The sequence below is a fragment of the Triturus cristatus genome, chromosome 5_1 (genome assembly GCF_964204655.1).
Source record: "Triturus cristatus chromosome 5_1, aTriCri1.1, whole genome shotgun sequence".
Lineage (NCBI taxonomy): Eukaryota > Metazoa > Chordata > Amphibia > Caudata > Salamandridae > Triturus > Triturus cristatus.
The window spans coordinates 956,923,963-956,939,184 of NC_140587.1; the positions used below are offsets into that span (position 1 = coordinate 956,923,963).

The 15,222-nt window shown below is 43.1% G+C and overlaps 1 protein-coding gene and 1 long non-coding RNA gene across 6 annotated transcripts in view; both read right to left on the minus strand.

Moving 5' to 3' along the window:
- Positions 1 to 15,222, minus strand: part of PHACTR1 (phosphatase and actin regulator 1) — a 1,250,807-nt gene that overhangs the window by 572,899 nt on the left and 662,686 nt on the right. For 2 of the 5 annotated variants that reach the window (XM_085606078.1, XM_085606074.1), the window contains exon 1: positions 3,662 to 4,005. The exons of 2 other annotated variants lie outside the window; for them this stretch is intronic. In XM_085606078.1, the coding sequence (XP_085462204.1) occupies positions 3,662 to 3,935 (274 nt within the window). In that variant the 5' untranslated portion in view covers positions 3,936 to 4,005. Of the gene's footprint in view, positions 1 to 3,661; positions 4,006 to 15,222 lie in introns of those variants that run through there. One more of the 5 variants, XM_085606076.1, reaches the window with a different exon arrangement.
- On the minus strand, positions 7,401 to 10,718 carry LOC146832723 (uncharacterized). The gene is made up of 2 exons (XR_014961323.1): positions 10,505 to 10,718; positions 7,401 to 8,122 (listed from the first exon to the last, which is right to left on the minus strand). It is a non-coding gene; the product is annotated as an uncharacterized LOC146832723 (long non-coding RNA).

Here is a 15,222-nt window from a genome sequence, read left to right on the forward strand (position 1 = left end):
ATGGATGGTTTTTATACCTATCAGTGCCGGACACTCTGCCAAACAAACACTTGAGGCAGAAAACTTTTCAAAGTACAATCGCCTTTATGCACCAACAGCTAAAAATTAGTTTTGCTGCAACTCATTCAGCATAAGTGGAGCAGTGATGTGGAGAAACAATTGCCATCAAGCATAAAATTCAAAGAAATTAAGGGAATTCCACTGTTACGTTATGGAATTCATTTGGGCAAACTCAAATCATCTATAAGTTTGAGAGCTGCTGAGTCGCCCTCCTCCTAGAACTGTTGGTAAATATGCTTGGTAAACAAAGGAAAGCTGGCGCTTACTCTGCTGCCTCGAGCACAGGCCTGCTGTCAATGCAGGAAGAGGATGCACAACAATGTGCAGTACAAAAAGTGGAACAATGGGGGAAGGGCTGACAGTAGGGTTCTCCAACTGACTGTCGAGTTAATATGTGCAGGAGTTTGACTTCTCATCCCCTCCCACAAACGGCCCTTCACTAAGATCTAAATCACTTCAATACCTTTAGCCCCTGGAAGCCTCCCGCTCTGCTCATGGCACGCAGACTGTAACTAATGGGTCAATGTGTGAGTCTTTCTGAACCCTTTTTTTATTCAAAGTGCCATACAACACTGTACGGCGGGTAACAATGTAGAGGATTACATGGGTGGTGGCCCGCAGGAGCTCTCAGGAGAAGATGATGGAATAATGTACGCCAATCTCAATTTTGCTCACCAGTAACTCCTACTGGGACTGGTATTCCACGGCACACTGTAAGTCGGTCCGCCATCTTGAACAAGGCCTATTGGACAACTGTTGAATATTCAACACTGATTTTTTGTTTTGGTTTATTTTGTTTACTTCAACGGAACACGGCCTTGACTTGGAACTCCAACATGCTACAATTAGTCTTGTTCGTTTGTACGTAAGCGAATGTGTTAGGTATGAAAAACGTAGCCTTTTTATAGCCAGGCCGCTGTGTCTTGTAATTTGCTGCTTAAAGTAGAATGATGGTAGCAGAGCAGGGAGCACCATGAGACTCACAGTAGGACTGAGGAAATAAACGTCAGGGCGGCTGGAGACTGGGACTTATCAGTCTGTGCGAGATGACATTCTGAGGACCCAGTGTTTCCTGACCGAAATTACCAATCATGTGGTTTATCCTATGTGGAGCCTTTTACTCCATTTAACATGGTGTCCCTGATCCAGAAAACCACAATCTCTGAAGAATATTAGCAAGGTCAGTGTCAGCGGATTAGGCAGGTCAGCTGTGCTTATCATTAGCTCACCACATTAACAAGAGATTACAAAAAACACACAGCGCCATTAATTGTCATGCATTCCAAGCATTTCCGCCAAGCACTCCCATGTTTGCTGGAATTATCTTAAAACAACTCCTCCGCAGATTAATAAACCAAGGCTCCAGTAAAACAACATTAGCAGGACAGCACGCAGCAAAAGCCATCAGAGAGGTCCCCTTGACTTAACTGTGCTGGGACAAAAGAGCAGTGGGCCCCAATGCAAGCCAGACAATTGGTCCTCAATTCCCCGTTTTTTTTTTTTTTAAAACAGCTACTGATTGGGGTGAGTTGGGTCACCCGCATCTCCAGGCCCCGGTGCACTGCACCTGCTTCACTATTACAGCTACGCTCCTTGACTTAACTGGACCGGACCCGGGTGTTTGTCGAGGGACAGAGGCGAGTTCGCTGTAGACAACAAATTCACAGATAGTTGCAGGTTTCCAGAATGTGGAGTTGCTCATGGGCCTCCGTAGAGATAGGAAAGCTGGAGTTTCAACCAGGACCACTGGTCCTGCCATCGACGCGGGCCTTTTGGATGAAAGAAAAAGGGACGGTAGTTAAAAGCACCAAGTACTTTCAGGTGCAACACAAAAACGAAAGAGCTGAAGAGGGCACACACATATCCACCCGCAACAGCTAAGAGGTCCATCAGTAAACAATAACATTTCCCAAGGGGGCCATCTTGCTGACCTTCAAGAAATGAAGCGGCCCCTCAGGCCTCGATGCCAAGCACCGGGGCCCACGAATACGAGGCAAAACACCCTTAACAACTGAGATAGTGAACACAATATAAAACAATACAGCCAGGAATGAAGCAGCGGCGTCTGGCGTGGTACTCTGCACGAGCGCGTCCAATGCCTCGCGCTCCATTTCTGCTTTCTGCAAATGCTGACAGCAGCGATTTAGAAGAAATGCTCTTTTCTTCCGCACAACCGGTTCTCCCCATTTCACGATTCCAGAACTGCCGTGGCCTTGTGGGTAAAAAAGCCTGGACTTTAGAATCTCTTCTAAAAACAGACTAAGGATGCTCGCCACGTGATACAGAGAGAGCTGAGCTGATCGAAAAGCTCACGCCACAATCCAATAAAAACCGCGGATCGATACCACCGCGGCCCAGTGTTGTGCTGACTGCACGGCAGCGTCCCCTCAGGATCACCCCAGTGTAAAACCGCTGTCCCAAACATCAATACTCGGAGGCCGGGAAAATTGTACCGCAGTAGGTGCAGGGGAAAAAAGTTAGTGCATCAACATCAACAGCACAGAGATTGGAAAAACAGCCAAAATAGATTGGCAAATAATGAAGAGAAAAGCTGCAGGGGCCGTTTTCCAATTAAAGTGAATGTCAGAGACGGGCTCCGGGCTGACCAGAGACGTCCGTCTACAACACCTGCACCCCGTGGGCGTCGCTCATTAGGAACTGACCGGAGAAAGAACCTGCAAGACCCCAGCGACTGACAGGCAGGCTGACAGGAGCATGCATTATGCATTGAACTAGAAGGATGTAAATATACCCTCTGTCGGAGACTGATACACCCTGACCCGCCTGGACAGACACACACGATTGTAAACCCCACCACACAGCGCGCTCGGTCAAGTACAGGTTCATGCAGCCACAGACAACTACACAGCCACACAACAGAAAACTCTACCGAAAAACACGGACAACTCCTCCCCTTCCACACAACACACTCAGACATGCACAGGCTTAATACAGAAGATACACAGAGGCATTCAGCATATGGACTCTGTACAATACAAGAATTAACCCCCTACACCACGACTGACGCGCAGGCTCAAAACACACAGCCATTCAGTATTTACACTCTACACAAAAACACGCACGAGCCCTATCCACCCACACTACACACGTTGGCAAGCTGGCTCCATATATACACACGAACTAAGACATGTCCCTCCACACAACACACACTGACAAACGGGCTGTACATATTAACGCACACAGACGTAAAAAATAATAGACACACGCACATATATAACGACACCCACTGACGCCAGACATAACTGTCCCTGCACACAACACATGCACGAGCACACACACACTGCGCAAGTACGTACTGACTCACAAGCGCACACACATATACCCACAAACTCCAAACATGTACACGGGCACGCCACACACACATACGTGCGCTCCATGTACACAGATATACACTCACGCACACAAAGCACAAATACTCGTAAACTACACAGGCACACACTGACTGTCATCCCCACAGATCAGAAACACATTCACAGACCCGTTGCACAGGTATGGATTCACACGCAAACACGCGCCAGGCAGATAAACACAGCCCCGCTGGGCGCATCATAAATCCGCAGGCAGCAGCCGCAGCGCTCACCGTCCCGGGCCTCCTCTCCGCGGCTGCAGTTGCTGCAAATGTGCTTGATCTCCTTGCCGATGTGACAGTGGATGACAAAGGACACGTTGTTGTTGTTGGTGCTCGGCTCCTTCAGCGGTTTCATCCTCACAAGATAGAAGGCTTTCTTCCTCGCCTTCCCCTGGCCGCCCGTGTCTGGGGCGCAGCCGGGCGGCGAGGGGGCGGAGGCGGCGGCGGAGGAGGCGGCGGAGAAGGGAAACATCCCGGGCTGCCTGGCGTGTGTGAAATCCGCCATCCGTGCACTCCTGCAGCCTCAGCGCCGATCTGACACACCGGCGCGCGCACACACGCACGCATCCACGCGCTCACACATACACGGGATTAGGAGAAAAACACACACACATACAGGGGGAGGGGGTGGAGCCCACCACAAGTCTCAGTGACCTCTACGAACCTGCGGCGAGAACCAATCTGAGCAGGGCGATGCTGCCAACAAATGAATGGCACCGATGCTACACCTGTGACAGCCGCGACCCTCCCCATGGCTGAATGAAAGACAGTCCTGCGTTTTATTGCTGCAGAGGTAACCCCACGGGCAAGCACAGAAACAAGAAGAAGTAAGCAAGGGTAAATCTGGGGCCAAGCAGAGTTTTCACGATGGACAAGGGGAATGTTACCCTCTGACGCGTGCTGGGCTATTGAGGAAGGGAGAACATGTTGATTCCAAACAGCTTCTTCACAAGCAAGTGAGAAAATTAAGCAGTTCGTTAAAAGCCCATCTCCACCACTAGGCTTTCCACATTCAAACTGCGTATTTTTCAGGCTCCCACCGCATCTGGGCAGATGTTCAACAGACACGTGTTTCGCCCAGTCAAGCCTGTCAGCCTTGGGCCTTTCTAAGGCAAGTTCGCAGGATCGACCACAGTGCTGCCCGTGACAATTCCACACACCCTGACATATATGTACGCACACAGATTCGAACAAGAGACATACTGACCCCTCTCTGCATCAAGGCTTTCTAAATGTAATGTATAGAGTGAAATCCACTTGAGAAGGCCCTATGCCACTAGATTTGACAGTACAAGCCATTTACCCCTGCATGTTTGATCCTGGGCACGGGGTGTGACTTTCAGACACTACTAAACCCATACAATTCAAGTTGTTCAGAAATGAGCGCACATGCACTTTGGCAATACCCTGGGGACTCGAGTCATAGCGATTGGACTTCAGTTCTGGGGAGAGAGAGTTATGCATGTATGGTTATCCAAAAATGTCAACTTTTAGGAGAGGAGTGTGTTTCAGAGTATTTCAATAAACTTTACTCAACTGAAGTTTTAGGGGAATTAATGTTTTTTGCAAAATACAAGATTGTTTTTTTAAAAAAAGTCAAAACTTCCCTTTAACAAAGATTTTTAGTGACCTTTTGTGCTTTTATCATGTGTACTTTGATTCTTGCCCAAATGATCTACTGAGCAGGGTCGGACTGGGAGAGAAAATAGGCAGGGGCATCAAAATAAAAGTGCCCCCCATTTGCGCATCAGAAAACTGAAAAGTGGTCTACGTTTGTAAACTTGGGCAGTTTTGAACTTGTGTAGATATATTGTATAGTTGTGTTGGAAGGTATGAGTGACTGCATAGACTTGAGCTTGCTGCGGGCAATGTTTATTTTAATATCAGGGACATCATCAGAAAAAACAGACCACCAGACAATAAAACCGGCCGACAAACAGCCAGAAAACCGTCCCACACCCTGACCTGTCTGACCAGCCCATTGGGCACTGCCTAATGCCCTATAGTCCAGTCCAACATCATTTGTGTGTATTTTACTATAGGCCAGTCTGATACTGCTACTGGGCATGGCCCGAGTCTGTGCTTAGTGCCCTCTGAGCAGACAGCATGGCCTTCTGCCACGCCCTGCACCCAGTACCCCAGTTCAAACAGCCTGCTGAGAATGGCCTAAAGTTCCCGGTCCATAAGTGCCCCTGTCCGTGGCATCCACTGAGCAGGCCTTTGCTTTGAAAAGAAGGCACTGGGTCTATGCACATATTTATTTATCTTGACCTCACTGCCAATTTAGGTACTGAAGGTGTTCACTTTTTCAAAGTTCATAAATCTTTATCAAATTTTCTGAATTTTGATTTAGAAATTATCATTTTGAATAAATGTCAATCGACACGATGCACAATATGATCGATATTACTGCAAAGCAAACCATTTAACAAGTAACTGGTGCAGTAACACAAACAATGTTCTCCATGTTAAATGTTTTCACCAACTTTCCTAAAAGTGGAACATGCCATATGGAAAACTGTTGAGACTAAATCAACATAGATGAAAGCATTGAAAGATTCACATAACGGGAATACCAATTCCATATATTAAATAAAGCAAGACAAAGAACACATACAGTAAAGCCTATGAAATAGTGACACCTAACCAAGATAAAAAATATAAAAAGAAAACAGAAAAGTTAAGATACATAACTAGATTTAATGCAGGCAGATGGGAAGTAAGGAAAAACCTTACAAAAACATTGATCTTTTTTTATTAAGAAATGAAGATATATAAACAGCCTCAGAAAAAAAAGAGGATTAATAATTTATGCCAGAGCGGGACCTTTCAAAGATATGTTGCTCCAAAACCACTTTGTGAACGAGAAAAAAAATAAAGTCCTGCGTGGACAAATTTGGATCGAATTTGTAATTTGCAACAAAGGAAGGCTTAAGAATGGATTAATTGCAAAAGGGGTAAAGTTAATAAAACAAAATCACCATAAAGAAATACGTAACTTGATAAAGCATTTATGCAGTGTATGCACTATGGATTATATCAGATATATAATTGAGTGCCCTGGTAATCTTAAATATATAGGAATCACTCGTTTTCAAATGAAAAGGAAGATCTTAGAACACAGACTTGCACTTTCAAAGACATGACATATCAATATTCTTGTGAAAACCGTGCAAGTTCTTTCAACCTTCCAAACATTTACAGTATTATAGAATAGCCACAGTAAAACCAAATAACAGAGGCAGTGACTGTCAGCTCAAATTACAGAAACTGGAACCTAAACTTATTATTTTAGGGAAAGTGAGTTCCCATCATATCTAAACCAGGATGAAGAACTGAGTGTAGAAACTACAACTTTTATATACTGTACTTTTGCAAAAAGTGAGGAAATTATCTAGGGTTAGTCCATATATTTGAGAGAATTTTTTTTACTTTCTAGCTTTTCAAAGAGAATTTTATCACTATTTTTTACAGTTAAAAAATAACATGATTACTTTTTCCAATTAAACTGTTTAGGTCGGAATATATGAAACATTAGCTATAATTTAATAGGAAATCGTGTATTATCACTTTGATCAACCAAGGACAAAGTCGATAGCATAGGTTGAAATAAGCAAATTATATGGGATAATTTGTGGGACCCAGGGAACATAAACAATTTTCTTCTTTTGTTAATAAGCAACAGAAATGATAGATTGGCACTCTATACATGCCTGTGACGAAGCCTCAGTGAGGGTGAAACGCGTTGCTAATAAATCATTTTTGCAATCTAAACTGTAGAGGGCAACCTCACTGGAACTTATTTACACTACAGAATTTATATATATATATATATGTATATATATATGCACTCCACCAACTCCGGTAATGAACCAAGGGCTGTCGCGGGCGGTCCGAGTCAGGATACCGGAACTCCTCGTAAATACTCCACACAGTCCCCTTAAAGCCAAGGAAACACTCGGACACTCCGTAGAAAGCAAATATTTAATCCAGCAAGCAGAACGACGCGTTTCACCTTTACGGCTTTGTCACGCTCGTAAAGTCAACATTACACCATGTTTAAATACACCACGAAAGTAAGTTAACCATAAAAATAGAAAACAGACTTCTCATACACATGTGGCTAAATCAAAACGCTAATGCAGCGGCCATCTTACAATGTAGTATAGCCTGAAAATACCAGTGCACTAATCGCCAATTCCATTAATGACAAAAAGATTTGATGGTAGTCACTAAAAATTCATAAAAATAGAATACCAGAAAATACAATTAAGTAAATATGCCTACAAAACAATTCATAAACGGAAATGATATAACATTGCCGAATGTAAGCTGAAAAAAATGGAAGAGGGGAGAAGCACCACATGATTTTCGTCCAAGTGGACAGTGAGGTATGAATACATGTCGTAATTGAAACATAGCAGGCAGTGGCCACATTAGCTGCATGTGCGGGTAACAGCTCAAAATAGTGTGAATCTAACTCAAGAAAAACACTTGTACAACTCCAATAGGAGACAAGAGAACATATTCACAGGTTGTTCAGTCAACATCATATATGTACAAAAATACGAGACAAAGTGCATGCCTCTAAACAGTTACGCCCAAGTGGGCCATTGCATTTGACCAGAATGCCAAGAGTCCACATATAAATAGATGTTCTTCAACTAAATAGTCCACAAGTGAGAGAAGTATCTGAAAATGAAAAAGAATTAGGGTTAAAAACTGAAAACCTCTTTACAGCAGACAATACATGTTCAATTCAATTGTGCAAATGTACTGCCAGTTCTTCACTTAAATTCAACCCCATGGGGGCCAGACTGCCCAAATCAATGATATATCGAGATTCCAACTTTCTGAGTGACAATTCTCTATTGCCACCTCTTACACCCAGATCAACAGTGTCAATTACCACCATTCGAACCAGTGTGTCATCTTGCATGTGATTGTCAAAGAAATGTCGTGCCAAAGAATATTGTTTGTTATTGTTGCGTATGGCACGGAGATGTTCCAAGACTCTTTTCTTTGCCTCATGTTTCGTGCTCCCAATGTACCACATGTTACACGGGCAGATCAGAACATAGACACAGTACGTGGTATTACAGGTGAGTTTTTTCTTAATAACAAACTCCCTATTGGTGTTAGGTACCAGTAATGTGTTACAATCACTGCTGTTTTTACATGCTTTGCATTTACGACAACACCTAAAACCTGGTATCCCCTTGGAGAAATTTCTCTCACGTTCAGTAATGTGATTGTGACTTAATAAGTCACGTAATGAACGTCCTCTCTTAAAAGTAATTTGGGGATTGCTAGCCAGGTCCTTTTTAAGATGATCGTCAGTAAGCAACACATGCCAATGTTTTTTGAGGATCTGACGTACTTCAGTTGCCTGACCTGAAAATGTGGTGATGAATCTGAGACTTTCTTCTTGTTCGTTCTTACCTTGGGGATACAGAAGATCATTCCTAGATTTAAGTTCTACTCTAGAAATCGCTTCCTGAATTGTTTTGTTCGTGTATCCCCGTTCTCTGAATCTCTGGCACATAGTTTTCTTTTCGTGCATGTATGCCTCACTAGAGCTACAGTTTCTTTTAGCTCTTAGTAGCTCTCCGTAGGGGATGCTGTATATCAGATTGCGTGGATGGCTACTGTTGGCACTCAATATACTGTTCCCCGATGTTTGCTTACGGAAAAGTTTGGTGCATAGTTGGTTATCTACTACCTCCAAACAAACATCCAGAAATTCTAAAGATTTTTCACTGACATGTTCAGTGAACTGAAGGTTCAGTTCATTGTCATTCAGTTTATCAATAAAGTTTCTGACAGACTTTTCATCACCACACCAAATAAAAAAGATGTCATCAATGTAGCGCAGCCACAGGGCCACATTGATGAATTCCGCCATTTCCATGACAACCTGCTCCTCCCACCAGCCCATGAACAAATTGGCATAGCTGGGGGCGAAGCAGGTTCCCATGGCTGTGCCCTGTGACTGCCTGTATATGGTGTCATCAAAAATAAAAAAATTATTTTTGAGACAGATCTCAATCATCTTCAAAATCATCTGTGAATGGTTGGTCAGTGAAATGGATCTAGATTTGAAGAAATGATTCACAGCCCGCACACCCAGATCATGTCGGATACTGGTGTACAAACTGCTAACGTCAAGGGAGACCAAGAGGTAATCTTTCTCCCAATGTATACCATCAACAGTTGTGAGGAAATGGGTGGTATCTTTCAGGTAGGATGGTAAAGCCACTACATAAGGTCTTAGAAAATAATCAATGAATTTGGATGTGTTTTCTAGCAATGACCCCATGGAAGACACAATGGGTCTACCCGGTGGGTCATTGATACTCTTGTGCAGTTTGGGGAGTAGGTATAGAATAGGTATTCTAGGATGAGCACAATATAAATAATTGAATTCCTCCCATTCAATCAAACCTCTCTCTCTCCATTCTACAAGGGTTTCTCGGTACATGATGTTAGATTGTAAAACCTCAGCCATGCTGGATTGACAATAGCAGGTAGTATCATTGAGTTGTCTCAAACCTTCAGCCAAATACTTCTTTTTGTCTAAGACAACAATATTACCACCTTTATCAGATTGTCTGATAACAATGCTCTTGTCCCCCACCAACTGATCGATGGATGCAATTTGTGCAGCTGTAAGGTTCTTTTTTGTTCCTTGAATCTTTTTGAATCTAAGTTTATGTAGATCATGTAGGACACCCTTTTCAAAGACCTCTATGGCGTCACATTGAATATTGGGCAAAAATACTGACTTGGGTTTGAACTGACTCCCGGGATTGTGATCAAGGTCTATGCCCCAAGTATCCAACTCAGGACTGACATCCTCACTAATGGTGCTAGTCTCAGTGGAAGTATACAGGTTATGTAACAATTGAATATCACTCAAATCTAAGTTACTATTACTCACTGTATTGCTCACTGTACCATGTTGCGTAGGTTTAGTCATAAACCACTTTTTCAGTTTTAATTTTCTAGAGAACAGGAACAGGTCAATTCTAGTTTGTGCAAAGTTCATATTGGAAGAAGGGCAAAAAGACATACCAAAGGAGAGAGTCTCAATTTCATCACTGGAAAGAGACCGCTGGGAAAGGTTGATGACAGTCATATTTTCTGTTTCCTGCCCCTTGTTTCCATTCCCATGGGAGCTTTGTCTGCGTTTGTTCCTCCTCTTTTTGGCTTGCTGGTTCCTCCTGTTCTTCCTCTGTTTCCTCGTCCCCGTCCTCTGTACGTGCCTCCATCCTGTTGGAACTCTGACCTGTTTTGATTTATCAGTTGAAATTGTAATAAAAAATTACTCGCTTTTTTCTGAGAATCTTGTGGTACTTCTTGATTTGCTCCTGAGACAGATACATCCGACAAATTACCATCAGATACATCGCTTTCACTGATATCTTTAGATGTGGCAGTGAAACTGGGTACTGTAACCATCGTTGCCATTTTCGGTTTGATTTAGCCACATGTGTATGAGAAGTCTGTTTTCTATTTTTATGGTTAACTTACTTTCGTGGTGTATTTAAACATGGTGTAATGTTGACTTTACGAGCGTGACAAAGCCGTAAAGGTGAAACGCGTCGTTCTGCTTGCTGGATTAAATATTTGCTTTCTACGGAGTGTCCGAGTGTTTCCTTGGCTTTAAGGGGACTGTGTGGAGTATGTATATATATATATATATACACTGAAAAAAACATAGGTTTCACACACGTTATAGTTATGAATTAGCATTTAAAAAACCTTGCAAATTCACTTAAAAAACCATAGGTTTCACACATGTTATAGTTAGCTGGACATTTCACTCGTAAAAAACCAATGAAATTCCCCCGTTATAGTTAGTGCAGGCAACTATAACTCATGCGACCGCAATCCTCTGCTGATGACGTCAGATATTACATCACTGATGACATATGTGTCTTTATGAAAAATAAATATTTGTAATATATGTATAGCTAAAGATTAATGGAAGAAGACATGGGTAAATAAGTGTCTAAATACAGTGATGTAATATCTGACGTCATCAGCAGAGGATTGCGGTCGCGTGAGTTATAGTTGCCTGCACTAACTATAACGGGGGAATTTCATTGTTTTTTTACGAGTGAAATGTCCAGCTAACTATAACATGTGTGAAACCTATGGTTTTTTAAGTGAATTTGCAAGGTTTTTTAAATGCTAATTCGTAACTATAACGTGTGTGAAACCTATGGTTTTTTCAGTGAATTTGTACGGTTTTTTAAATGCCAAGTTATGTATTTATAAATTTTTTTTTTCAGGTTTTTCACCGTGCGTGCACCGTACGCGCGCTGTGGGCGCTCAGTGCGCTTTGTGCACCGAGCACCCACGGTTCGCAGTGCGTGCCGTGCGCGCGCGGTGAGCGCACCTCGCGATTGAAAAAAAAAAAAAATATGTTTTTTTCTCCTTTGGGGGTCCTTCTGTGACCCCCTGACCAAGGCTAGGGGGTCAGGAACTGTCCACTCTGCCCCCTTTTCACGTTCTCCACCTTTGCTTTTCACCCCCTCAGACTGCGAGAGACAAAATGGCGGCCGACACTTCCTGGTTTCGACCGATTCGAATGTTTACCGACATCTAACAACCAATCGGAATTGCGCTTGCACACGGCAGGGGGCGCGCACAGTGCGCCCACGGTGCGCCCACGGTGCACGCGTATAGATATTGATATGCTTTTAAGTGCTATTTTCTCAGGAAATACTGAACAGATTTACACCAGACCTGCAAAAGGCACTTCCTTGACCTTATGGCTACCTCTCTGCCAAATTTCACGTAATTCTGTTCAGCCGTTCGGGCTGTAGCTGCGACTAAAGGTCCAATGGAAAAATGCATGGGGAAAACGCGTTTTGGGACCCCCCTTTTTCTCGGCCCCCGCTTGACGAATCACCCCGAGACTTTCAGGGTAGGAGCTGAACGGAGCGCCCCATTTGTTTTGAAAATTTCGCGAGGATTCATCAACCGGCGCCAAAGTTATTCAAAATAGAATTTTGAGATTTCCTATGGAAACTAGGTTGTAACTATAACTATCTACTGGCGACTGCCAGTAGATAATATATATATATATATATATATATATATATATATATATATATATATATATATATATATTACCTACTGGCGGTCGCCAGTAGGTAGTTATAGTTAGGACCACGTTTCCATAGGAAATCCGCAACATTCTATTTTGAATAACTTTGGCGCCGGTTGACGAATCCTCGCAAATTTTTCAAAATAGGTGGGGCGCTACGCTCCGCTCCTACCCTGAAAGTCTCGGGGGGATTCGTCAAGCGGGGGCTGAGATAAAAGGGGGGTCCCAAAACGCGTTTTTCCCATGCATTTTTCCATAGGACCTTTAGACACAGCTACAGCCCGAACGGCTGAACAGAATTACTTGAAATTTGGCAGAGAGGTAGTCCTCAGGTCAAGGAAGTGCCTTTTGTAGGTTTGGTGTAAATCTGTTCAGTAGATTCTGAGAAAATAGCCTTTAAATCAATATATATATCTGAGCCAGCTTACGGTGCGCTTACGGTGCGCTTACCGTACGCGTACGGTGGCGTGCGCGAGCGCGATTCTGATTGGCCCTTAGATCTTAGAAAACATTCGAATCGGTCGAAACCAGGAAGCGGCGGCCGCCATTTTCTCTCTCGCACTCTGAGGGGGGAGCTGATAAACAAATGCCAAAAACATATAAAGGGGCTGTTTAGACAGCGCCCATGCACATAACCATGTTAGTTGAGTCTTCAAAGATCCCCCAAGGCAAAAAACGGTAATTTTTTATTTTTCGAAAATTTCGCCGATTACGCTTACCGTACGCGTACGGAAAATAATTATTTAAAAAAAAAAAACCCACTCTCTCCACCCCGTGTGCAAATGGTGGCCGAAGGCCACCATTTGTGCATGGCAAATAAAAAATGCACAGCATTTCCCCAAAAAATTTCAACAGATTACCTATCACAAGGAAGCGCATAATATGTCCTCCATGTGCGTACATGGCCCATCTAGCGTAACGTGGGCACGCGGTGCGCGTAGCGCACCGCGTGCCCACCGTGTGTGCACGGCACTAACTGCGTAAAGTGGGCGCGCGGTGCGCAAAGCGCACCGCGTGCTCACTGTGCGCGCACGGTGCGCGAAGCGCACCGTGCGCGCACGGAACGAACTGCGTTAAGTGGGCGCGCACGCCACGAATGGCGTAAAGTAACTTAGCATTTAAAAAACCGTACAAATTCACTGAAAAAACCATAGGTTTCACACACGTTATAGTTAGGAATTAGCATTTAAAAAACCTTGCAAATTCACTGAAAAAACCATAGGTTTCACACATGTTATAGTTAGCGGAAATTTTACTGATAAAAAACCAATGAAATTCCCCCGTTATAGTTAGTGCAGGAAACTATAACTCACGCGACCGCAATCTTCTGCTGATGACATATGTGTCTTTATGAAAAAAAAATATTTGTAATATATGTATAGCTAAAAATTTATGGAAGAAGACATGGGCAAATAAGTGTCTAAATACAGTATTAGCATCAGCAGAGGATTGCGGTCGCGTGAGTTATAGTTTCCTGCACTAACTATAACGGGGGAATTTCATTGGTTTTTTATCAGTAAAATTTCCGCTAACTATAACATGTGTGAAACCTATGGTTTTTTCAGTGAATATATATATATATATATATATATATATATATATATATATATATATATATATATATATATATATATTAACATAAAATTATCACGTTTGGCAATGCTTTTCCAGCACTCCAAGAGGTAGAGATCATTCGACTTCTTTATTTTAAGTGATTTTTACATCATCTTTTTAGAGGTCATTCGACTTCTTTATTTTAAGTGATGTTTATATATATTATATTATCACACAAAAGAAGCCCTGAAACTCTACTTGGGAATCAAGCGTTTTAATAGGCATTAGAAGGGGCGGTAACATCTGACACGTTTCGGCTCCCAAGAGCCTTAGTTATATATATGCGAATGCCAAGTGACCACATCTGTTCCTGATGGACTCTTGTAGTTTCGTTGTCTTTGAGTCCTACAATGCCCAGAATGCACCAATAAAGAGTATTGTGGTGTGATTTGGACTGCAGTGCATATAGATATTTACCGTTCAATATGTCCAGCACTGCAGCTAAAGATGACAGCATCTACATTTCCGGACACTTTACTTTCAATTGCAGGTAACTACCACATGTCTGAACATCACTTCAAACGCCCAGGCCCTACCCAAGTGCATCAGAGGAGAGATCGCTCCTCTCACCTCCTTTTCTCGTCGCCATCCATTTATCAATTGAACTCAGGATAATCCTTTTCTCAGTGAAGTAGGCATAAGAGGGTCAGGCTCACAAATTCAAGCAACACACGATCCTCTGACTTATGTGAGCCCCAGACCCTGCAGGGAGGTTTCAGCTAGCCGGTAGGGAGAGTCCTGTTACTTAACACCACACAAAAGATGGGCTGAAACTCTACTTGGGAATACGAATACTATGCAAATACAAAGTGACCATTTGCATCTTCGTATTTGCATATCTATGACTAAGGCTCATGGCAGCCGAAATGCGGCAGATGTTACCGCCCCTTCTGATGCCTATTAAAACTAATTGATTCCCAAGTAGAGTTTCAGCGCTTCTTTTGTGTGGTGTTAAGTAACAGGACTCTCCGTACCTGCAAGGGTGTTCCTTTCGTGTTCACTGGTCAGCCCCTGCATGAACAGGGACTGGCCCCAGCTCACCTAAATCACAGATAGCTTA